Genomic DNA, 26,581 nt, shown 5'->3' on the forward strand with positions numbered 1-26,581 from the left:
ACCTCCTGAAATACTCTTAGCTTTAAAAGAAAATGTAAGGGTTAGGTATTATTCTATGGAATCAGCAATCAAATCTCTAATGGGGTAAAGACATTTCAAGAAGATAAACTTATTTAGGGAGGGGAAGTGTTTTTCAGGAGATTTAAACGGTAGTCAAAGGCACAGACAAAACTTGAACAAATATTATGAGTGAATACTTCTCTGTTGGTTTTACACTTGATATTTATTGAAACAAAGTAGAGCATTGAGCCAATTTGTAAAAAGTAACAAAATATCAGCTATAACACATTAAGTTTACCTCAAATTCAAGGAGAAGCTTATAAATATACAGTTGGATTGGTAGAAATAGATCGTCTATGGAGAATCATCACAGGGATAGTGAGCAGTTAACTGAGTGGTACTGGGAGTCAGTGGCGAAGATAAAATCTGGAACATCTGTGATATACATGTGTGTAACAGTGAAGATGAACATAAGTGAGAAGAAGGCATTTGTGTTTTGGAACAATAAGGTGCATTTCCCTTTACAAAAAAAGTGAAGAGCCACATCAGTGAGAGCAAAACCTTGAGGAAAGTGACTTCAGAGTTTGGGGATGTCTGACTAAACATGAATCTGTGATGGAGATGCTTTTCCATTTGAAATTTAGAGGAGGATCTGGCTAAAGAAAATAAATACAGTTTACTCATTGGTTGGATATACATACTATATACACAGAGCATGGATATTTCACCACTGTAACCACAACATTGCCCATATATAGTCAAACCATGTATTGTAAAATAATGTTAAATGGATAATCTGAATTATACGGAAAATGTACGCTATAATATTGATATATTTGCTGATGCACTGTAGTAAAAAACAGCCGAACAGACACATACAGACAGGTTTAAGACTCTGTATCAAAGTGCATAATGGAAAGAGAGCTTGTTGCAGCACCTGGGGAACTCTAAGGCTTCTAGGGCAGCTTAATAAATGGCCCAATTCCCAAATCAGCCCTCCTGTTGTACCCACTGTTCTCCAAGGACTTACAGACCAACAGTGTTCCTTAGTTTGCATGTGATAAGAGTGGACAAATAGACTTTAGTAAGGACGTGAAGGCTGGTTTGGGACTGGGACCACAAAAACACATCCGTACAATACAGCACACAGGTATTCTCCTCTTGACACAGACATTCTCAAACAATAAACAAGGACCTCTTAGACAACTATGCCACAAATTATACTCTTCTTGGGAAATGGGAAGCATAGTCCAATTTCACAATCAGTGTGACCCATTAGACAAGGCAAGTGATATAAGAAAAAAAGGGTGTGGGAAGATTTCCAGCCATTTTTAGGCACTTGAAGGGGTTAAAAATCAGCTGGTGATGACTTGGCCAAAATAAAACATAACAATCTGAAAATAAATATTTCACGATACTCTCAGTTTCTGAAGACATAAGATTTTTTTTTTTTGAAAAAAAAAAAAGTCAGTCTTTTTGCAATGGCATAATTGTTTAACTCTATAAATATAATTTATATAGTTTCTTTCTTCCATTCTCTCACTGTGTTCAGCTCCTTTGTTCCTCCGCTCATGAATACACAAAGATGTATACCCATCGTCTGCGAGCAAACACACAAACAGGCAACACTCCTCTTCTCACTTGCAGACGAACTGGTCTACAATTTTGGTGCAGCGTTTGCACTTGACATAGCAGCACCAGTGGAACTTGCAGTGGCAGCGCTCCACTATCTGGGCCTTGTACTGGTCGTAACCGCGGCCGCAGCACATCAGCTCACACCCATCCATGCCCTCTGAGGTCTTGTTGCAAAGGCGCCCCACTGTGCCCAGGGAGCCCGTGCTTTGGTTCTTCAAGCAGTAGTCTGGACTTGACTCTATGTACACCAGGTCATGGCTTGTGGGAGCGTTGAACTTGCTGTGCATCTGCACCAGCTTTCCGCGCGTGTTGAGCTTCATTGCAGCAGCACTGTCATACTTTTCCTTGAGTGCATCGCCCACCTTGCGGAAATCAGCCAGTTGCAACCAGCAGGTCTTCAGGCTGCAAGAGCCCGACACCCCGTGGCATTTACATGACACATGGGCAAGATCTGAAACCGTCTGAGGGTGGGGAAGAAAGGGACAAAAATCGTTTGAGTTAAACAGATAAAGTTTTTATTCTTATGTGACAAATTATAGAGAAACAACATGTCTAAGTGCCACATGCTTCATATCTTTAATTTGTTCTGTCTGCATAAATATTTGTTGCTCATGATCTCATAAGTCATTACTTTGCTATTAGGGACCAAATGATCCTGTCCATGTGTCTAATGGTGTACTGAAATAAAATGTTGTCCACTCATTTGTCCAACTTGAAAGAGAACAGCCTGGCAATAGATATCTGGCATTCCATTTCTTTTGAGGTTGTTTCAAGATGTTTGGAAAGGAAAGAAACCCCAGAGCTGCCTCCAGTGACTCCATCAACCCACAGATCAAAGCCTCAGGAGAGGAAAGCAGACAGAGCTGTTACACAGATGATCAGCGGAGGCCTATCTGATTGACCTGGATTGTCTCACTTCCAAACTCCTCTTGCTCTTTCTATCACTGGTTGGTCTCACATGGTCTGCAGTTTATACCTCTTTGCCTCTTATCTAGTGGCGTGTAAAGATCGTTTTCTGTGTGTGTTCATGCGTGTAAGCCCTGGTCTCTTACCCTTCTTCCTGCCTCATTATTGTGAATATTCATCAACACTCGTGAGCTCTCATACGAGCCTTTGGGATAGCTCTTCTCTCTCTCGCGTGCATCTACAAACTCCTTGGAGAACCTGTAGCCATAGTTGAGGTTGTCTCCGCAGCCGCCCCACAGCCAGTCTCGAGGCAGATCTTTGGGGCGAGCTGCACGACTGCACCCGCAGCTTGAGAGCTCCCCCTCTCTGCAGGCGCGACTCACGGCGTTCACCACTCCTGCTGCGCTGATGGCATAAGTGAACGCCGTTTCTCGACTGCCTGCAGACGCACAAAACAGGAATGTCATGTCACATTTGACAGGATAAGAACCAGAGTAAATGAGAAATGTATAAATATAATTGTATCATTTGGCCTCTTCATCTACTGCTTCCATTTGAGCAGGTTACACGTGTGGATTTTTTAGTTTTAATGTCAGTTTGCTTTAAAAATTTGTTCAGTTGTGAGATGTGATGTCATATGACAGCAATCACTATACACTTCAGATTACAGAGCACTTGAGCCAAGTGCTGCAGGCTCCTCATCACCAACATGTTGAACAGTGGAACTGGGTTTGCTGTTATTGGGATTCAGCCAGAGAGAAGACAGTGCCCTCCAGTGACAGAGATCCTTCGTAGCAGCAACTGCCATTTCACCCAAATTGAAAATGACAATGACTTTCTGTCATAACAGAGATTGTGGAGCCATTGCTCATTAACTCCCTCAAAATTTCCACCAGAGAGACAATATGACTTAAAAAACAAAAGTACAAGTAGTTTCTGCTGTCACCTAACAGACTATCCATCATTACCACCGTACAAAGCCACAGGCTAGAAGAGAAGACCAGAATGAGTGGAGCAACCACACTTAGAGAGCTGCACAGTGACACTGAAAACGGGGGCTGCTACAAAATAAAAATGTACAGCTCATATACCTGCTGGGCCAAATCCTTAAAGAGCGAGCTGTAATGGCAAGAGCAGATGGAAAGACAGATGAGGAAGGAGAAAGAAAAGATGACTGTAGTGATAAGTTCAGAATAAGCAAAAAAAGAAAAGAGTAAAATGGAAAAGGAGGCACATGCCTGCATTTGATATCACAAAAGGCAGAAAAAGATTAATGGGAAAAATAAGCTGAATAAATAAAACCCACTTGAAAAGCCTGTCTGATCAGAGAGGAAAGGGATTTATTTGTTGATTACGACTTTTAATCCTGCCTGGAGATATTGAACCTGTGGACCTGTCACCCCCCCCCCGTCCTGCTGCCTCTTTGCCCCTGCATCATGGAGCTAACCAAGCAAAGCAGGGGAGAGGGTTTGAACCCAACCACATGAGCACCCCCTGGAGCTCAGCTTTAAATCATCATCAGTGTCCTAAGCCAGAAGACGAGCAGAAAGACAAGGTTTCAGATCGACAAGCGCACAGTAAGGGGAGGATATGCTTACTTGGACCAGACTGGCCTGAGATGGGAGCAATGTTGGGAAGGAAGTAGGAGGGAGAAGAGGAATGGGAGAATGGCTGCTGATAAAGACTAATGTGGAGGGGGGTTCGGCAGCAGCAACTACAGACAGGCAGAATCGCCAAGGTCAGTGTAAAAACACAGACCCACACATGTATGCACGAACAGCAATGGTTGGTTCATAAAAAAACAAAACAAAAACCTGCAGATAGTTCCAGTTTTATGTGCCAAGATTTTCAGACATTTGCCACCGCCCAAGTACAGTAAAATCAAATTAAAAGTTTGTTACACAAAACATGACATTTTGAATATGCACAGACAGTCTCTTTTTAGAAACAATGTCCTGGTTACTCAGGATCTTCCACAGACCTCGGTGTGATCAGTTTTCTGTGGGAGCTACTTTCTAACAAAAAAAAAAAAATCTTCCAGCAGCTGATGACAGCATGCTCTGTTAACTATCCAGAGTAAGAGAAACATTACTTCAGAAAAGACAAGTTGCTGCTGAAATTATTAAATGTTATTTTTAAACTGTGGACATAACAGAAGTTCGATTCACCGTTTTCTCCATTCATTGCAATCAGGCGGGAGGAGAAATGATGATGGAGATGGATAGTTCAAAATCTGCATAAGCTGAACTTTCCATGTGCAATGTGACCAGATGAAAAATCATTTGCTTTCTGATTTATTTATTTTTAGATGAGCCAGATCCTTTAAAAGTATCAACATGAATAAAATGTATAAAATGAATAAAATTTCTGTACGTGCTGCTGAAAGGGGACTGGAAAGAACTGCCTAATGTGAGCACCACAAACATAATGTCTGCCGACTATCTAGTCTGATTCTGCCAAGGCTGCAGTAATTCTGTTATGATCACAACACTGACGTTGTATAGATTCAGTCTAATTCAACTGGAAAGTTACGATCAATAAATGGTAAACCACCTTTACATTAGCCTCCAGGATAAAGTCAAACATCCAAAGAAACCTAAACAAACCATGTTAAACAGTGACACCAGAGTAGGGATCACTTTAAAACCAGACTGCAAAGCTCTTGAACTTTCAAAAGGAGATCTACGCACAGTGCATGGACGTGCACACACACAGGCATATAGGGATTTCTGACAGAAGTGATATATTATAAGTATATACTCACTGCACTTCTATGCAGATACATGGCAGCTACAGTCTAGCTCCACTGCATATGTGTGTGTGTCTTAGACTGTCTCTCATTCATCAGGGGAAAAGCAGTCTCAGCCTCCCTCCTGCTCCATGTCAGGAGCTGGTTTAGCAGGCCAAAGCCACATGTGATTTATCCAGCAACCTCACCCACCAACTATTCCCTCCACACAGCTGCTGAGAATCAGCAGCCTCATACATTTCACACATAGCCTTCCAAAAACACATACAGAAGAGTGTCAGTGAGTCAGAATATGGAAGAATAAAGAAGGGCATGGCATAGAATAAACAAGTTCTAACTAACATTGGTGAATACAGTATGTAGTGTAAATGTGTGCATATATGTTGGGGAACACACATCCTTGTTTGTATCTAAGCATTCGGCCGGCAGGTTGTTACACCAAGCTAAAACTAATGCAGTCCAACACCACAGTGCTTCAGTGAACCCTTCCTTCATGAAGCTGATACTCACTTTTTGTTTTACGGAGGTGTTGATTCAACTGTATGGTCCTTCTGAAGTGTGGCTTTCAGTGCTGTTAAATTGTATTTCTGACTGGTGTTTCCATTATTTTGTCCAGCCTGTTTAGCTCAATGTGGTTAGGTTAAATAGGTTAAACTGGACCTCCTTCTCTGTATAATGAGGTCCAGTTCAGTAGCACCAAAAAAAAAATACAGCCTCCAAAATCCACACACAAAAAATGAACATTACAAAGAGGATTTGCTGCAGGATTGTTGGACTGGACTACATTAGGTTCAGCTTGGTTTGACTGAGTGTATTGATCTCCTGCGTGCTCACATGAATGCAATTTTAAACATATCCGCCTATTTCTCACCTATTTGCATGACCCGTCCAAAAACAGAGGAGTTGTCCACTGTACTGCAGTTCCAGCGCCGATGTCTGAACTGGTACTGGCACTCTCTGATGCCGGTCTTGGCACCTTCACCGATGTACTGCATGTGGTCCTGGTAGAGCTGGCACAGCTTCTTCTGGCCCTGAGACAGGCCCACCAGCTGGCTGCACAGAGGCTGGGCACCGATGATGTAGGCCTCCGGGATCAGTAATGGGTTCATGGCAAGAGACCTGGACATTATGTGGGACACACAAAGCAGTTGTTTTCACTCGATTGCCATTATAACAAATGCATCCAGGTTTTCAGGTCAGATTCACAATCAACAGCCAATTTCACTTGACTGTTTTCTCCTCCCCATGGATGGAGCTAGGTTAATCAGTGAAATGAGCTGGAGCTCTTTACTAGATGGAGAAAAAGTGTTCTCTTTGCTTTAAATAACACTGGACTGAAAAGTTATGCGCCATTGAGGGCCAAGAGCGTGGAGTAAAAGGAAGCAGAAAGAAAAAGAAGTAAGAAAGAGGAAAGTTAAAAAAAATTGAGAAAAATTAAGAATCCATCAAGGAAAGAGTAAGTTTGACACAAACATAATTCTTGTTCTCACTTTCTTAGCACTGCCTGCCAGCCGCTTTTTTTTTGTTGTTATAGTCTTATAGTCCAGCAAAGCCAAGCCTCGTCTGTGGCAACCAGTGTGTTACTCCTCTCTGGGATTGATAACATGATTTCAGTGACTTTAGGAGGAAAAACTCCCAAGCAGTTAACAAAAAAACAAGCAGAAAATATAAACAGTTTTGTCTTCCAGAAATGTGATATTTCTTGTTATTGAGCTTGAAAACATTTCCAATTCATCTTGATGTGGTCCAAAGTCCCAATTTCAGGTTGGAAAACCACCGTCTTAGAGGCTAATTTGCAGTTGACCATGCACATACAATGCCTGCTTGAGAGAAACTATAAATTTTGAAGAAAAGAAAAATAAATTGGATCATAAGAGACTAAATACAGTTGAACCAGAGAGAGAAACACCAGTATGAGCATCTGGTTCCAGGCCACAGGACGATTAGAACAGCCCATCCTGAGCCCCAAGAGAGAGACAATTAGCCCCCAGTGAAACCTGATCGACTGGGGAAACTCAACTGCGATGGAACTCAGACTGAATACACACACACACACACACACACACAAGATATACACAGGCGAAGGAAAACAAAAATCAACATACACAGCTAGTCTGCTCAGACACACACGTAGACTGATGGCCTGTCTTACACACACACACACTCACAGTCAGCAGGCCCACTGCTCCGACACTCCAAATCATTTACACCTGTGTGACCTCTCCAAGAGGACACAAACACACACTCACTAGGTGTGCGTGCGCGCGTGCGCGCGTGTGTGTGTGTGTGTGTGTGTGTGTTCCGCTTTCCAAAGGGCCCGTGGTAAATTTCAAGTCCTCAGTGGGTCCGTAATCCAACTCATTATTTGAACATTAATGTAAGTCATTCACTGAGCTGAGATCATTAAATCATGTTTATCTCTATTAATCCTCATCAAATTAATCGTTGACACTATTATTTCCATACATCTGGGCCGTCACCACATGATGTCACCACTTGCTGTGACATGTATAAATAAAAATCTTACGTAGGATTCACTGTTTGTTGGAAAAAAGCAATTTTCAACAAGTGTGCAATTAGATGAAAACAAAGGAACAGCCACTGGCTGTGAAGAGTTGTGACTTGCTTTATGCTGTGCTTTAATGGTTACCAGTAAGCAATATGCTCAAATAGACTTTTTTTTTTTTTTCTCCAATGGCAGCTGAACGTGTGTGTACATACACACATACAAACACATTCAAGTCGTCATACACAGTGTTTGCACATATTTGGACGCCGCCTTGTTAACCACAGCATATCTATGTTTTCTATAATATTCATAATTTTGGTTTGGCAATATGTGAAGAGAAAATGAGGGAGAAAAAGAGCTTCCTGAAAGCTAATGTGCTCTAGTCAGCATGTTGTGTTACTTCATGTGTGGTGCAATTGCAGCTGCGGAAGCTTTTTTGGTGAACATGCCATATATAAGTCTGACATTTAATTTAAAACAAAAAATATAAGACCAGTAACATTTTTTAAATTAAATTTTAAATTGAATTAACTGTTTTGGCTTTTTCCTCTTTTACACACTGTCAGTCAATCCATCTGCAAATGTGATTCATCGAAAAGTGTGAAGAGAAGAAAATGACGTTTAAATAATGAAAATCTCCACTCACACTCACACTCTCACACACACACAAACACAGTGTGCAAATTAACACATACTGTACATGTGGAAAGAAGATGAATGCATACCACCATGAGTTGGCCTCCACCACCACCTGCATGAGGAGTGTGAGAAGCGTAAGGGCAAAGACACAGTGTCTGGAGTCCAACACGCTGCCAAAGGGCCAGAAAACTGGCCGACACACACAGCCCAGGCCCAGGTTCATACTGCCGCCGATCTGAGAGTAGACAGAGAAAAAGATACATGTCAGTCTCCGTGTTTGTTTCACACACTTTATTAAGCATACTTCAGAAAAAGACAGATATAGGCCAATGTGAAATCAAAATATATGAAGGGAAACGTAGGAGAAATTCTTTCAGCTGCAAACCTGCATATCTAAACTCTCTTTTACACAGAATCGTGAAAACAGACCATGGTTTTGTGTGTATGTCTGTGATGAGTGCCCTGAGGCCATCAGTGCTTGCACAGCAGAGCAGTCATTTGGCAGCAGGTCTGAGTGTGAATCACATAAGACTGATAGACGTGCAGCCGGAGAAGACACGAGGACCGTGAAACCCCAGCTAGACACATTCCTGACAGCTCACTTTACTCAGAGAAAGAGACACACAAGAGGAGAGATTTGACTGAGAAAGGCCTAGTCAAATACAGCGAGAGAGAGAGAGTGTGTGTGTGTGTGTGTGTGTGTGTGTGTGTGTGCGCATCCTATTTTAAATAGCCTACATTTTTAAGATACATATTTACTGTCAAAATTAAGTCTTAATTTTAACTAAGAAAATATCTGGGGCAAGTTAACTTAAAAACAAGATATTCAAAAACAAGAGGGTTTAAAATACAAGACACTACACTGCATCGTCTCCCACTGACTAGTTCAATTTTGTCCTTTTATGTCAGCAAGAAACCAATTTTTGAAAAGAGTAAAAAAAATGTTGAACAAATTCGTTTAATTCGTTTTTATAGTGAATTGAAAACATAATATGACTTTACTTTTAAAAGGCTGCATATAAAAAAGAAAACATTTGTTTGCAGCATGTGGCTATTAAGGAATTAAAGTAATTAGGTGGGCTAAATAATGGTTATGTCGGTCTGTAATTATATTCAATTTAATTTTCATATGTAGACCAGGAAATGGATGTGAATCTGTGAGGAGACACATCAGCGGATTTTGGTCTGGTGGCCTGGTTACATACAGAAAACAGTGCAGCCTCTTGCATAACGAAAAACACAAGGAATTAAAAAGTGGGGGAAACCTATTATATGCATACAGCCGTGGTGATACAGTCTGACTGCCATGTAGGCAGAAAATGAATTCAAATAATTGCCCCTACATTGGCGAATTAAGCTGATGTGCCAACCCTGTGATCGGGCCGTGCGAGAACTCTGGGTCTGAGAACAACTCTAATTTGTCACGCTGCGTTATTTTCCAGGGTTGAGTCGAGGAGCCCAGTGCCTGCCTAATACTCATTAAAGACCCGGCCAAGTTCACCATCATTCACCCAGCGCGCACACAGACGAGCATGTGCTTTCAGTTTGTACACTGCGTTACTAATAGTTGATGAGCTTATGTTCCTTGCATCCCCTCCACATAAATTAAACCAGTAATCTACAGAGGCCGGCGGTTTTACACCGACTTTAAACCAACTAATTGAGGTTTTTAAGAAGCGCCAGGAAGTGGAACCAAAAATATATTCTGATTTACGCATAATTACGTTTTGTGAGTAAATGTTTTTTTATTATTATTATTATTACGCTGTCTATTTTGTTTTTCAAAACTAGACACTACAAGTGCAGCATATTCATATTTAAATTAATTGATGCCACAGGTGCGTGCAATTATCTGCCATTTCACAACCAGGTTTCATCCAATCAGAGCAGAGAACAGCAAAGCCTCCTTTTAAGAGCCGATGACAGCAGTTATGACTAATTTCTTAGTATTGTTTTATTGTGAAGCGCTTGAACACTGCACATGAATTTATCGTGAGTGTTTCTTTTTTTTTTTTAAACTTAAATATACATTCCTGGACATGGAAAGCTGCGCAAATCCCGCGCTCCTTGACCCCTGGAAACGATTTGACCCGAGTGAAGACGACCATCAGTCGTCACTGTCATGATAATCCTATAGAAAAGTGGCATCAGACAGAAGAAGCTTGCAGCTTGAAGAGAAGAGACAAAGGCCGCTGCTGTTGCAATGATCATTTAAGGGCGGGGGGACTAAACCGATTAACTGTAAAGCTAAAATGGCCCATCGGCTCTTTTACAATACGAAAATGATTTAATCACATTTTAGTCCAATTCTGACCTACATTTTTCTTCTTTAGGATTTTTTCTAGCTAGCACCTTTGGCCCAACTATCTATTACAATTAGCTACTGAAATAATTTTAGCAACAATCTTTGGGAAAAGCATCAGGGTGATTTAAGTTTCAAAATAAGGGACTCTTTAAATTCATGACTGGGCCATTTTGTATTTCCAGTGTGGCCTGCACTTTGACGCCTCTGCGTAGTGTTTTTGGGGGTTATGGTGTGTGGGTGTATTTACAGAAATAAACAAAACGTTTAATTCGCAGAGCAGTCATAATAAAACCACATCTTTCCCAAGCTGCGCGGCACCGTGATTTACTAGTGACATATTATCCGCATTAAGAGCAAACGGATAGATGTCCGCCTGCAATTTAGAAAATCCAGGAGAGGGAGCCAGGTACAAGGAATTGATGAGGAGAAGCAGCACAAAGGATAATGCCTGACTTTAAACGGGTTCCGTTAACGGATGAGAAGAAAAGCGCAGAGATTTTAAAAATGATGTTTAGGAATGCTAACTTAACTCATGGTTATTTTTTGTTGAAGTCATTATTTACCCATGAGGACATGAACACACTGTGACAGTCAACACAGGGAGGGAGCATGTTTCAAACATCACATCTGTCAAGAACTTTTCTCCACATCCAAGAACCAGTATCAGTCCGAAAAGCTCCCACTGAAACACAGTGAGGCAGGAGACCAGACCTGTAGGCTACTCACCAGGGAGCACAGCCAGTTAGAAGTTGTAATCCACTTTCTGCAGCCGATATCAAAGCAATAATCCCAGTGCAGGTAGATTTAAGATTTCCTTTTCAGCTGCAGCGACGGCAAACTCGTCGTTTTATCCGGATCTCTTGGAAAGTGCTTCGTTGGGGTGAAGAAGGTGGAGTGCTAAAGCTGAGAGTTCTTCAGGTTTGGTGTTTTGGTTGCACACGGACGCCCAACAATCAGTGAATGCGCTCCCTGCGCCAGGCAGCTTAAACGGCTGGTAGGAAGCAGCACGATATTTAAAATGTCCAAAGACGGAGCGAGGAAACGACCAGTTTCTTTAGAGAATCAGTGCGTGACTTTGCGGTAACTATCAACACGTAAAACCACCGACTGCAACCAAAAGTGCCACTGGCGAAAACGTCTGAGGTGCTTTGTCGGATGTCTTGTACTTGAAAGCGGCCTAATTCTAGAGTCCCTGTCCAAGTGAAAAACTGTTCCAGGACACAGCTAAACTCTATCAAAGAGACTCAATACTCAAGTCTGTATGAACATTAAATCCAGCCGCTCACACGCTCAGCTCGTAGCGCGTTTTACCTGCGGAAAGATCCACACCGTGATCCTCGCCACAAACGACTTGTCAATTTACTTTCCATTCTGTGCAAAATCGACTTTGACAATTCCTCCGCTCGGGTTGACGGTGTTCAGGTGCAAAAAACAAGTCATCCGCCTGACAAATACAAATTCAACAATTAATGGGCTCCAGACAGTGTGCTCCAGAAAAAAAAAAAAAAAAGGAAAAACTTTCTCCAAACTGTGCGGCTTGGCGAGCGCGCACGGTGCCAAAAAAGAGCACAGCGTGTGAACAGCGACTTCGCTGAGTCTGTCGTCTTCACACACCGTGTGTGCCGAACTGCACCAAAGTATCGCCGACTATCCCTCCCTCTCTCCGTCCCTCTCTCACCTGCTTCAGTCACCTCCTCTCACAAACTAACACACTGCCGCATGGATGCGCGTCGCAAGACCTTCAGATGGCGCATGCGCGTCATGTTTCTCCTCAAATCCATTTTTTCTACTTCCATTCAGCAACTTTGAAGAATCGAGGAATTTGAGTGTAGGTAAAATTTTAGAGAGGAGAGAGAGAGAGAGAGAGAGAGAGAGAGAGAGAGAGGGGCGGAACAGGCTGTAACAAAACAAGCGTCTCTATTACCTAAAATAAACTTATAAAGCACCCGGGGCTATTACCCTATCCATACCAGGGCAGAGTTAGGTTTTTCACTGGCAGCAGATCGAGTTACCACTCAGCAAAATCAAGACAAGCAGGTCCATATCGTGTGCTTACACAGGCTGCTCCCATCACACGAAGGCCTGCGAGCATTACGGCCATTATGGCAGATTAATTATTATTTTATGGTGCATGATTTCAAAACTTGCTGCAAGAATCCGTCGCTTTACAGTTCGGTATTTTTCAGTGAACCCCACCGTGAGTGTCAGAGGGCAAAGTGTTTAATAGTGTAGGTTTCTCAGCCAAGGCCACGATATGTTTGATCTGAGCCGAGGAAATAGAGATGGAATAACAAACTAAACATAAGTAAACGATGCTACAAGTTAATGTGAGGGCCGGTCACCTGAATATCTGGCTGTACACAAAGACTTTTGCCTCAGGTGATAGGAGGTGGACAAAGAGAGGAGAAAACATTTTTACTACTCCGAGCTAGTTGGTTACAGTCTTAATCAAGTGCAGTCAGTCTTACAGGTCTGCTTTAAAACTCTTCCTTGGAAGTATGTGATTTGGGTCATTTGGCTTCCAGCATGCTCAGTTTTGTGGTTTTTACAGCACCAAGCTGGATTTTTATTTACGTGAACTGTATATAAGCACACTTTTAAAATGCTCTGTTGCAGTGTATATAAAAACAAAACAGAATTACGTAATAAAGCTAATTCTAAAGCTATGGTGTGTCGAAAGGAAAGAAAATCCAAAGGCAGAAAGCAATCACACAAAATGCACATCTGGTTCTGTCCCCCACAATGTTTTAAGATGACTCATGATGCTTTTGTAAGAGCCATGGCTTTGTTAGAATGGATGTGAGATTTTTCATAAAGTGTATATCTCCTTCAGGATTGAAACTCTTCGCTGGACTGTGAATACCAGTGACACAGTCGAGTGTAAAGTGCCAGAAAGTTTTGCACGAGTTCTGTTCCCAGTTAAGGTTACAGTGGTGGATGCTGGGGAGGCTGGGGAGGCTCCGGCTGCGACAAAGAGCACTTAAAGCATGCGCAGCCACATTTCTGATCCCCGTTCCTGCCTCACCATGCCTCAACCCCCCCATGCTCCCTCGTCAATCCCCCCACGTTCCCCTAGGAAGAAAACTGGGCAACATCTGGCTGAGTTTATGAGAGAGAGCGAATTGGTAGACCATGAAAACTGGGAAGAATTCTTTCTTGGGTAGTGCAAGAGCCCATTGTAGTAGTTGCCATTAGCGGTGGTGAAACTTTAATCTTGTGAAAATACCCATTGTTGCACTCACATTTACCAATAACACAGACGATGTCAATGTTCACATTATTAACTTTCTGATAAAATACATGTTGCAGTTCTTGGGAAAGAAAACAACTTTATTCAAACAACAGAGACAAGCTGACCACTGCAGAACACTGTGGAACAAGTCAAGGGTGAATACTGTAACCCTCAAACTTTCACAGTCATCACAATCATGAGAGCAGCACGAAACCACACACACACACACACAAACACACACACACACACTGTGCAAAAACTGTACATATTAGGTATGGGTCAGTGGAAACACTGTTACACTATTAAATCAGAACACAATATAGTTTGTTATTGTCCCTCGGTGATACTGCTTTAAGATACAAACCACCTTACTCTGAACAGATTAGCTTCTCAGATTCACAGGATCAAAAAACAGACAACAAAATAATCACTCATCAGCATAATAAGTCACACACAGCTGTTGCAACTTCAAAAACAGAAAAAAAAAAAGTGGCACTCAGAACCGTTTCGGATGTAGAAAAGCAAACAGAACATGATATCGGTTCATTAACAAATGCACAGCAGGCTAAAAGAACACAAGGAGAAATGTTTAAACAGACTGTTCTTACGCTAATCTGGCTGATTTGAGGTCAACTGTGTTTCCTTCCCAGTTAATTAAGGTCCTGTTTTTCAGACAAGGTAAAAGCTGATCCTCAAAGTGTTTTTGTGGACCATCCTCAAGCCCAAATTCACCATTTCTTGTTGATCTCTCCACAGGACATGGGAGATGGTCAGACAAACGAGTAATTAGGGTGGTTTATTGGGCAGGCCAAGTGATTCAGATGCAATCCCATTTCAGTAATTTGTTTCAGCAGACAGGGATGTCTCCTTTGGCACAGTACATTGAGAAGGTCTCTGTGGATTGTCTGTGGACTGAGGTCCATGTTGTGACATTTACAAAGTCTGATATTTAGCTGCAGAAGTAAACACATTCATGCCATAATAAACCAGTTTAGAGTTGGCATGAGTTTACAGTGGTTCCACTGGCTCTGCGTAACCACACTAGTAGTCGACAGCGGTGGACTGATTGTCAGTTGATGTGGAGCCAGAACTCTGTAGCACTGTCAAAACGAATCCAGCTTGCAACCTTCAGAAAACAGCTATAGGGAAACGAAGGCAGTGGACTTCTTGCCAATACACTGACAACTGATGCTCTGGTGAGACACATTCACCCACAGTGACCCACAGATCCTCAGCGGGTCACTGCATTTGTCAGAGACAGTGACATTCAGCTGTACAAAGGATAATTTCTGATCCAGTGAATTCTGGGCTTGACCACATTACATTAAATTGGTAGGTCCTGGAGTGTGCGTATTTGTTTATATGTGTGTCTGCTGGTCATAATGCTGGGGAGGTGCCGGCGTCCCCAGTTGAAGCTCTTGAACCTCTTGGTACCTGGCTCTACAAGCAGCTGTGGAAAGAAACATTAAGAAAAAAGAATCAGTATGAGAGGTCAACCACAACAAATGAAAAACAAATGTTCAAACCCACACAGGAATATGAAGATGCATCATCTAGCCAAGGATCTTAAGTTGTTTTTAATTTCCTTGGTCGTCTTGGTAATGGACACAGAGAACTCAGACACTCAGGTCCAGCGTATTTTGTTCTTCCTTGCAGCTTGACCATTTTCTTCCTCTAACTCTGGCGAGTCTCCACATCTCCCTATGAATGGTCTAAATGCGGCTGGCAGCAGTCCAAACATCAAATGCTCATTAATAAAAAGGAAAAAAAAACCCTCTATTGGAATGTGTCTGTTATCCAGGCTGCACAGCAGTCAGCAACGACTCACTTTCCTTAGGGTTGTGTTGTGAAAAAAACAGAAACAATGATCTATGTCTGGCAAGCTGAGGGCGCCTCATTGGCTGAGCAAATAGGCCCCCAAAATAACTACCAATCACTGAAAACGTTATCATCAGTCACTCAGCGAAGACACAGCGAAAGAACTTTAGTGCTGCACAGGTAGACTTGGGGAATATGTTGCACTAGAAATCATTTAACCTGTAAAGCAGTTAACCAGTTTTTAATAATAGCATCATAGGTTTGTGCGTTGTATATGCAGAGGAATGTCAGATCATGAGGAAAGTGTCCAGTTGTGCAGGGCTGCTCACTCTCTGATGGGCTGCCAGGCAGACGACCATCCATTACAACCAGGAGTAAATAAACAGGCACAGCAATTAAAGTGCCATCATTTGTTATGCAACACAGAGCTTGTGAGTGTGTGTGTATTATACATGTAAGCCTGCTTGTGTGACCAAATGTGTGTCCGTGCATGTACATGGTTGTGTGTGTAAGTATGTGTATGTGTGTTGGACGCCAATCTCAGGTTTCTTTGCCGTCGTCTGCACTTAAATTAATGATTTGGAGGCCAGAGAATCAACAAATATGGCCCCCGGCAGGCCATAATGGAGAGCCCGACCTGCCCGTGGATGTGTTTGAAGACTGCTCCCCTTTCTTCTCTGTCAACACCACACTACCTCTACACAACAGATGCATTCACTACACAAACTCACGTGTGTCGCCTTTGCTCCTGTTGTTAATGAGGAAGTGTGTGTCGCTATGTGGTCATGAATGTGTGTACACTTATCGGCCTATGATTATTTTAAATGTCAGCTTGTTGTGACAGAGCGTTAAAATCATATAGAATTTTATGTTCTTGTGTTTAAAAGCTGCATCTGTGGTCATGACTATACCTGCGTTGGAAGCATGTGACAAAGAAAAGCACATTACATGAGCCAGGACAGCCAGAACCAGGCTCCGGATAATTTAGTGAGCCCAGGGTCATTGTCTACAATTTTCTGCATCATCAGCTTCTAAAGGCAGAAAAAAGGCTAGCTACATGTGTATTGGAGTACACACACACACACACACACACACACACACACACACACACACACACACACACACACACAAAAACATCTCTACCCGTCTGACAAATTTTGCATTATTGATTTTTTTCTTAATAAACATGTAAACTCAGGGAGGCTGATCTGGAAAAAAGGTTGAACTAAGTCTGATGGTAACCCTGGACTCTGGGTTCACTAACTGAGATGGAAAAAGGATTTTTATTTGTTGAGAGCAGTTTATCAGTTAGTTCACTCTACTCTGACTACAATCAACTATGACAGTGGTTAAATAAAGAGGAGTCTCCATTTTAATCCAGTGGTGTTTGAGATAATAATACACAACATGTGTGAAACTATATTAAAAAAACACAGCAGCTGCAGTGAAAAAGCCTGAGTTGGAGAAAAGAGACAATACGTCAACGCTATTATGTTTTATTTAGTTTGAGGCATCCTGGTATGTGCTTTGATATCATTCCTCATTCACTGTATGAATGAGGAAATGAAACAGCCTGACAGGCAGCTCTTTCAGGCTCAGCATGAGGAGGAGACAAAGAAAAACAGCCAGCAAGAAGTTTAGATCTGCAGAGTAAGTTACCTCAGTAACTGAGCCTGAGTTAAAGTCATCTCTATATTTCTCTGCTCCTTCGTCTGACTCAGAGTTTTAGAACAATATGATTTAAAAGAACTGAAATGAAACCAGCTACTTCCTTTCAGACGATTAAACAGACATTAAACTACTAGTTGTAATATTTCCAGTATGGAAATAAGGTGCGACTTGCAGGTAAATCTTTAGGCAACTATGTTCAGAAGAAAATGGTGGTGAATACACATAAATATCCCATTTATCAAAACAGACATTTGTCATGAGCAGCAGTGTGTCTGCATGAACGTTCACAGGAACAGCTACTGATAAAAGTAAAACATTGACACTCAAACAAGCCAAGTGCATCACTTCTACTATTATACTCAGCCACGTTATATAGAGTAGATTTAGTGGGGAAAAAATGACATTTGCTGGTACTGAAAGTTAAAAAAAACCCTAAAATTGTCAACATAGCAATAAATTTCTACAACTAGCAAAATAAAATTTCCCTCTCTACCTCAGGGTAATCAGCCATTCCTGTCTCTACTCTCTGTATAACTCTCATCCTCCTTCACGCTCAGCGTGATTGATGTTAGGATCACACTAGGCGAACACTTTCTCATATCAATACTGGTTTATCCTGGAGACAGGAAACACATTGTTGTATCACAGTTTGCGTTCACCTGCTGCAGAAACAGAGATGGAGCTGAAGTGGCAAAAAACAGCAACACTTCTACATCCTGGCACCAGTTCATTTTGTTAGGACTGACTAGTATTTTGTACTATATACATGCCAGGTCCAAGTACATTCAGTTGGAGGACTGGAAATCATGGCTGAGAGTCTGGATGTGAGGGGCCAAAGCCCTTCTTGTCTTTAAGTGCTACTATTGTAAACTGCCTGTTAAATGGATCCTTGCAGTATTTTGGGACCACCTATGTCAGAGTGCTGCTCATTCCCTTGGAATTACCCTGTGGTTGGTGTTCTTTCACTCTTACAGAAAAAAAGAGAAACACACCAAATTCAATTACCAGAACAAAGATTAGGCCCCCCCCCCCCTTCAGTCTATGAAGAGGAGAGATGTAAAACAAGCCATTCGGTGGTATGAAGGGGCAAAGACAGGGGGAGGAAGAAGTGACAACTAACGACTGGGCTGACTTTCTGAGCTGTCTAAATAGTCATACACATTTCTTTTTTGTTAAGATAGTGTGTGTGTGAACGCAGGCCTGGATCGTGACCACAGAAAATATCATGTTTCAGAGGATGATATCTACCCTCAAAAACGTCGGAGGAGAAGCGGCTCTGACAAAGTTCCTTGCAATGAAAACAAAGACAAAAGTCACTGCTCTCATCATACGTCTGATTTACTGAATGCAGAGTCTGAGGTTGTGATTGTGACTCAACATGCTCAGCAATGGTTAAAACATCACGCAGCATCTCTGCTGCTCCATTGTGAGGAAACAAATGGTATAAAAAAAAACAGTTCAAATTTGCTTCCAGTTCCAATTCATTGATTTGAATTTACACATTGTCATGAACAACAAACTCAGATTACATTAGATGGGTCGAAGCATGTGGTTGGCGCACATTCCCATCCAATCATTTTGAAACTGTAGCATTTTAAAACCCTAAAAATATGGTCTACATCAGGCCGTCCCAGGAAGAGAGAACATCTCATCTGCAACAATTACTTCAAGAGCTCGTTCTTTCTTCCCTACATTTTTCCTTTTCCCCTCTCGTTTTCTTTTTTTCTCCCTGACTTTTACAACTTCCTCCTGGTTGGGACTGCAGCTCTAACCCAAACAAAACTCCATTTTTTAGTTATTGGCCCTCATGGCATGTAATGGAGAATCAAGCTAATTATCCCTACAGCTGTTTTCACTTGCTTTTTATGTAAGCAATACCTGGCTGATCCAGAGAGCAACAGTGAGGCCCTTCTTAGCGCTCCAGGCCTCCAGGCCGGCTGGAATTAGAGAGCAGAATGCCAGGTCCCCCCCCCCCCCCCCCCGATACTGCCCATGAGTATCCCTGCACCCATCTCCCAGCACACAACCCGACCCAACCAAAACCCAGCCTGACATAACCCCCTGCACACCCAGCGCTTCCATTTCCACTCCCTCATGCACCTTTCAAACTCTCCCTTTGATGTATAACAAAGCTGCTCTTCAACAGCTAGGGTGGATCTGTATGACAAGGCCTAATTTTCTTCCACTGATGGTCCCTGGCAATTAATGAAGGAGGTGAGCTAGGGAGTGGCTCGGATTAAATTGAAACCATCTCATGCTGCCAGGGGACTAGAAAGAAAGAGCACAAGTGCAAAAAATGAATAGGGGGAAAAAGAAAGACAGAGGGGTAAAGGCGGAGAGCAGGAGAGAGAGGGGGGTAAAGAGTGAAAGAAAACAATCTCTCACAGGCTAATTACATAATTTCCTTCATCTGAGCAAACACATGCTGGGTGAAAGCAAGTGTGAGCAAGCCTCACAGATGCCAAGCCAAGAGGTGCTGGTGATCTGCTAACAAACTCAACAACTGCTCTCTATCAGCACGCAGACTATGCCACCAATGCACCGAGGCCGATCTCACAGGCAACAACACCAGCGCAGCTTTTGAGGAATTCATATCCAAAACTTTAGTATTTATTCTCCCTTCCACAGCAATCTCAGGATAAAGTGACTCAGTGCAGATAAACAATTGCTGGTGTAATGTTTCCCTCATAACAGTTCATTCCTTGACTGCAGCCAGAAATCTGTTCAGCACAAACACCACTAGGTGGAGTTGACTATTGATGAAAAAAGTCTATCTCATGTATCAAACTCATTAAACTCCCATGGAGAGGCAGCATGCATCTGTAAGTGAGTCAGACACCGTGTATGCCTCACATGTGCTTTCTCTTGTTCAAACGCCGCTCCACTAGCGTGCATCGACTTCTTGAGCCTCGTCAAACTGACATCTGGTTTGAAATTGACAGAGACGGAGAGGGAGACAGACAGAGGCATATGCTGGTAGCAATTTTGAAACTTCTATTATTTCAGGTAAATTATGGTAGAGACAGTGCCAGCTACGAAAAGCGAAAGAGCAGTCCCTCCCTGAAACTGTCTCCCTCTCCCTTTCGCTGTTTTTGTGTCTAATCCTGTGAGGAATGATGGAGGGCTCTCTGTGGAATGGTGGTGCGTTTCCTGAGTCCAGCCAAGGTGTGCCAATGTACAAATGATACGGGTGGAATCTGCAATAGCTCCTTCTAATGCGAAACTTGTTTTGACATACTTTGCACACACAGACACGCATCCTTTCACACACACACACACACACACACACACACACACATGTATGCATGCTTGAAAAAAAGCAGTGCACAGGCGTAAATGTCAAAATTCACACACAAAAATACACAAAGCACACAGATCAGAAAGGGAGGGAAATGTGTTACTGGTGGGACATGTTCAAATATTCATTTATCACTTCAAAACCCCAAGGCGGAATATAAAATATGTTCATAAATGTGCATAGTGTTCATGCAGGTCCAAAATACAGGTTTGCGCAACAACAATAAAAGGTGCATGGAATTCTATCTCTCTGCTCCCAAATTCCTCTCTCCTCCTCTGCCCCCTCCCACCCTTCTCTCTTGATCTGTCTCTCTTTGCACTTAGAAGTTCCTCTCTGACTAATCTCACTCATTTATTCCTTCAAGTTTTTTTTTTTGTCTTATCACGGGATTCCTTCTCCTTTCCTCTTGGCCTGAGCACAATCTGAGTGGCAGTGTTTATGTTATTGGAAGAGATGTTGAGAGCTCTACTGTGGGCCAGCTGCATGTATGTACGTCAGTCTGCCAGTGAGTGCCTGAATAGCTGTGTATACAACCCCTCACTGTACCTATTCTTCACAGTACGAATAATGTGGTGAGCTCGTGTCCCATAACGACACCTTGACCTGGAGCCCAACCCTGAAGTGGATGAACGGCAGAACCATGTGCCCCGAATGTGCCTGCATCCTGACACGAGTGCAGGCCCAGCCAGGCAGGGGAGACAAGTGAAACCCGAGTCCACATTAAAGCACCTCCATCAGGTAGGAGATCAGTGGAGGCCTCCATGCTCTCAGTGTCTGCGGGGGTCCGGGCCTCTGAGGCCCTATCTCACCTCCATCTGGAAAGAGAATCTGAGGGTAGTCTGATGGTCTGATAAGACCGCATGCCGACTGACACGGTAACAGCCTCTCACCCCCATTTGAAAACCTGGAGTGGATGCAAGTCTAACTGTGGCGCGTTCTCATGCAGGTACAGGAGGGGGAGTGAGTGCATGGTGGTTTTCACTTGGCTTTGAAGGTTTGACCCAAAACCCTGAAATGTATGCATTGCATATTTACAGAAGCAAATGTATAGTGAAACGTGAATACATTAAGACTTTTACTTGTGCTTCCTTTGTTCTTAGCATACTGAAACACAGTCATGCACACAGAAATATAGGAAAAAGGCAAGTCTGACACGATGTTATAAATCATATTAGTGTTTTATAGCGGAGAAAAGTTTCCATGCAGGAGATTTGGTGTGGGCTGGACTCAGGAGCTTGTTTCCGAAAGATGGAAAAGAAAGACACCCCTACTCTGCACAAATAGCAATATTGCAGACACATAGTTCTATTCACCATTAAGGTTTCTTCTCTGCTGACTCTCTGTCTTCCTTTTCACATTTGAGTTTGTTCATGCATATCTTTAAAAATAAACTATTGCACGCTAATTCAGGCAGTCACCCATTCATTGTATCCTAGGGTGCTCCTCTTGATATCTTCTCAAGATGAGACCAAATTCACTGACCGATCAGTTCTGACCCAACTAGTCTGTTCCCCTCTCACTCTCACTGGCCACAGACTCACTGTTTCTCCATCTGTTCTTTATTGCCCACAGTTCAGTTCCCTCTCTTAACTGCTCTGCCCTTTTACCACACCAGACTGGAAACACAGAAGCATCTTTTTTTCCTGTTCTGGTTCTATAGTATAAAAATGGGATCCCTAAAAGCTAAGGCAAAACACACACATTTGACAGAAGGCAGACGACGAAAAATGCACTTCCCCGCACTTTTCATAAATTCCTCTCTGACTGATGTAACATGCATAAGAAAAAGCTGATTACCAGTAGGGTTTTTTGGATGAGTCTTATATGTAAGTAGACTGGGGAGTGATATGTGTGCTTGTGTGCATGTGTGCTTGCCATTAATAAACAGGAACAATGAAGCTAGAGCTTTGTTTCAGTTTGGTCATCTCACATCTATGTTGGATTACTTCAACCGGTTAAGCAAATAAACGTGATACTTCTGATCACAATCTGCTCAGAAGGAAAAACAGGCTCACCTTTACATAGGTGATCTCTGTGTTAGCCTATGAATTTGTGTCTTTGTGTGTGTCAACAAAATTTGATAATAATTTCTATTTAGTATAGTTGTACAGTCAGCTAGGATTTGTTTTTGGTCAAACATCCCATCCAATGTTCAAAGTGTATTTATTCCGGGTGGGAGGCCAAATGATTTGTTTTGTGGCTTGTTCTCTCTTTAATAAGTGTGTACCCCTAAATTCCACATCATGGAGCCACTGCCTATTTACTTCTCATTTAAATCAAATATAAAATGAGTTGGAAAGAATCTGTCAGCCCGTGTTGGTGCTCCTGAGGTCAGTATAGCCTCAGGACATGAGACACAGAGGATATATGCCTTACACAATGAGGGAAGCTTTCACAATGCCTGGTGGTCTGATGGCGACCTCTGGCCCAGTATGACCTCTGTGCGAAACGTAAAAAGCGGAGCAGCTACTTTCAAAGTTGCCTATTTAGAGCAGCGCTCTCTTTTAGAAGTGTAAAGAAAAATGTGAGTAACAGGACGAATTGATCATATAGAGATTTAAACAATGGTGCATTTCTGATTCCTTTAACAAATATGAATGTCAGACAAGATGAAAAGCTTTTATTTGTCTAATGCTGTGAGTATGTGGTAGGTACATCGGACTGTGGGGTCCTACTGCCAGCAGGCATGGTGTAGGGCAGTGACACGAGTGGGAAGGAGGATAATCTGAGAAGAAGTGATGGGGAATGTTTTTTGGGGGAAGTATACCTTTGTAGCCTCAGGGCAAAGAGATAAAACAGTGGGGCAGTGAGGGTGAGACAGAGACAGGGAGGGGAAGATGGGATAAAACAGGCTACAGGAGAACACGACAGTAGAGAAAGGCCAGAAACGCACACATTTAAGTAAAAAAACAGTTTGGCTTTCTGAGCCTGTTACGATCCGTGAGACTGCTCTGAACTATAAAACAGCTCTGGAGCTCTGCAAACCCCTAAACAATGTAAATTTTTCATTCTGACTAAAACCACTGACATTCCTTGCGCAGCCATCTTGAACCTTTAACAACCTTTTGGAGCTCTCTGTGTGACACGGTGTAAAGCCCTGCCAGTGAAACTTGAAGGGAGATACTGTGGATCATAAATAAGCATCGTAGAAAGTGACAGAAATTTGGCTTTAGGCACAGATAGAGAGTAAATAATCCTCATTAGTTTTGACAAAACAGTTCATAGTTCTGTGATATTTAGTATCGAAGCACACTCTGTCCATTAAACACGCACTGATAGAGCCATCCACATACTAACATTTAGCTCTACTGTGGGATTAAGCCAACAGGTTTTAATGCACTTTCCAGTCAGATAGTCTTTGATATGATATCCAAGGATGCGACAGAGTGGAGTTAGGATTGTAGTGTATGTAAACACTTCCACACTGTGTTTATGAGCATCTTTGATGTGGGAAATTGATGTACAAGCTAAGTTTTGGCTGGATTTTCATCTAAGTTTCACTTCATTGAAATAACTGAAACCCATGAATCAGGCTATTCCAAACATCTTATTGATATCAGGATCGAAATATAGTGACAGTTTCCACTAAAACGACTTGTGAAAAAGTGATTTAGTTAAGTGTGTGCAGATTTCCAGTAACTCATAAAATCTGCAGTATGAAATGTTGGCGCATGTGTTTGCGTAGGTTTGTGTGTGAACTTGGTCAATTTTGTCTGGGTGGTGCTGGGAATAGTTTCAGCTTAAAGCTGAAAGAATTCAGGCCTCCCAAGCAAGGTCATGTGCTGATGTTTAGTAGGAGCTTTGTCAGGTCAGACTGCGACTTTCAACCATCACTCACATTACCCCACATTTTTTGAGGAGGTCTGTTTAAATGGCATGCCCCTCATCTCCCCCCATGTTGCTGTAATGACAGGTGACAGCCATCTCAGTCCACTTACTGAGTTGAAGGAGAAGTCAAACCAAATAGCTGCTAGAGATAAAACGGACATTGGACATTTGATATGGTATTCTGTGAAAATGTTAGGCAGGGGAACTTGGCCAATGGCTGTAACAGAGATTTAGATTTGACTTTAAAAAAATCACTTTCATTTAATAATAGCATTATTGATTATTGCTTTGAATTTCTCTTGATGCAAAAACATGTATAGTTAAAAATAACTAGTGACGTAACATTAACAGGCAAGTTCACAGATTTGCAACGTAAATTCCTATGGGTCTAGTTTGGTGAGGTATATGTATATGAATGCCATTAAACTGCTTTATTCAGTTCTGCAAACTGCTTATACTACAACTTGTACACAAACGTTGTAGGCCTTGCTCCAGTGATGATCATAGTCCATAACTAAATTCAGGGACCAAATTAATCTCTTCTCCGTATTGTTTTCATATTAGCAAAATTAATACCAGTGTATTAAAAAGAAACATTCAAAATAATATTGAACTCAGATATTTGACCCCACTCTATCAGAGCTAAATACAGGAGTTTGGATTCAGACACAAAATGCAACTGAAGGCTCAGGTGGCTGAATTAGCACCACCCGCTGGTGCTCCGTGATGGATGGGGTCATGACTGTTTGGCAGACACACACTCAAGGAGACCGAACTAAGATCAGCTTGCTGCAACAAACTTCACTTTCTCCACTTACCAATTTATTTATGGGTCTCGGACCACAGTTTCTATTTTCTATACAGTATGATCTTTACAAGTGACTCAAGCAAGTTTTAGCACTAAAAAGGGTGTAAATGTGCAAAACAAAACACTAATTCATTCTGACATTTCCTGTAAAAATACAAAATAAAACCTACAAAGACCATAATTTTGAACACTACAATTACAAACGTGATGATGATATAAAGGATACAACTATACAGATAACTAAATGAAAACTAATTTGCTTTAAATAGTCATAAAATGATAAAATATTACACAACAGTCTCACATATCTCTGCTTTTTTGTTTTACTCCTGGGGTTCTTTGTCTTTCTCTGTTCCTCACTAACTGTAGCTTTGCTAAAATAGGGCATCGATATTTTATCAGCTCTGAACATTAATGAGAGTTGCCACAAAACAGCACAATTGTCTCATCTGTATGAAACATGCAGCTTCAACGATTCAATGTTAGTTGTTCACGCCCTCGTACCTCAGTGCACACTAAGATGGAGCTGTCTGACTGACCGCCATAGCACTCTCCCAGTATACTGTCTTGTGTGCAGCTTTTGACGTATCTGCAATAACTCCTGCATAATCCATTTGCTTTTGTGATCTTTACACATTGGTGCAATACAACTGTACTTTTTGATGAATGAACAAAAGCCTAAGCAAACAGATACAACGCTGGTCAATCTCAACTTTCTGCTAAATTGGTTGTTAGCCTAGGAAACAAATTCCCCAGCTGCCTTTCCGTAAACACAGCACAACCAGTGGCAACCCCATGGGAAAAAACCTATAAATGGAGTAGCCTGAGAGTGGTGTGTGCCCTGCTTTTTAGTTGTTGTAGAATTTTCTGCTTTAGAGCGATGGAGACTATTAGGAAACAATTTTGAAAGTAATTGCAGTGTTCTAGCACAAAGTTGACCTAGTTTAAAAACAATTACACCTTTTCCAAATGTGAAATTTTCCTCCAAAGAGGTTGGTCATTGAATGACACCATTAACAGATACAGTGATGGTCACATGCCCAAAGGAACATCTGAAGAGGTTTTGTTTGCTGTAATAATTCCTCTCACCCTGACTGTTTTAAGAGATCTCTTCCTAAAGTGATTTAAAAGAGACGTGAGGGAGGAAAAAATACACAGTCTGCATTTTATGATAAGGGGCATT

The 26,581-nt window shown here is 42.0% G+C and overlaps 2 protein-coding genes across 2 annotated transcripts in view; both read right to left on the reverse strand.

The window, feature by feature from the left end:
* Positions 1-224: 224 nt before the first annotated feature.
* On the reverse strand, positions 225-12,421 carry wnt5a (wingless-type MMTV integration site family, member 5a). The gene is made up of 5 exons (XM_026333058.2): positions 11,470-12,421; positions 8,525-8,673; positions 6,162-6,409; positions 2,688-2,980; positions 225-2,096 (listed from the first exon to the last, which is right to left on the reverse strand). Exons 2-5 carry the CDS (start codon positions 8,659-8,661, stop codon positions 1,638-1,640), a joined length of 1,137 nt encoding a protein of 378 aa, XP_026188843.1. The 5' UTR covers positions 8,662-8,673; positions 11,470-12,421; the 3' UTR covers positions 225-1,637.
* A 1,896-nt stretch (positions 12,422-14,317) lies between these two features.
* Positions 14,318-26,581, reverse strand: part of LOC113146209 (ELKS/Rab6-interacting/CAST family member 1-like) — a 133,502-nt gene continuing 121,238 nt past the window's right edge. The window contains exon 20 of the mRNA XM_026333551.1: positions 14,318-15,425. The gene's annotated coding sequence lies outside the window, so the exon portion shown is untranslated. The remainder of the gene's footprint in view (positions 15,426-26,581) is intronic.

Source organism: Mastacembelus armatus, chromosome 7, assembly GCF_900324485.2.
Source record: "Mastacembelus armatus chromosome 7, fMasArm1.2, whole genome shotgun sequence".
Taxonomy (NCBI): Eukaryota; Metazoa; Chordata; class Actinopteri; order Synbranchiformes; family Mastacembelidae; genus Mastacembelus; species Mastacembelus armatus.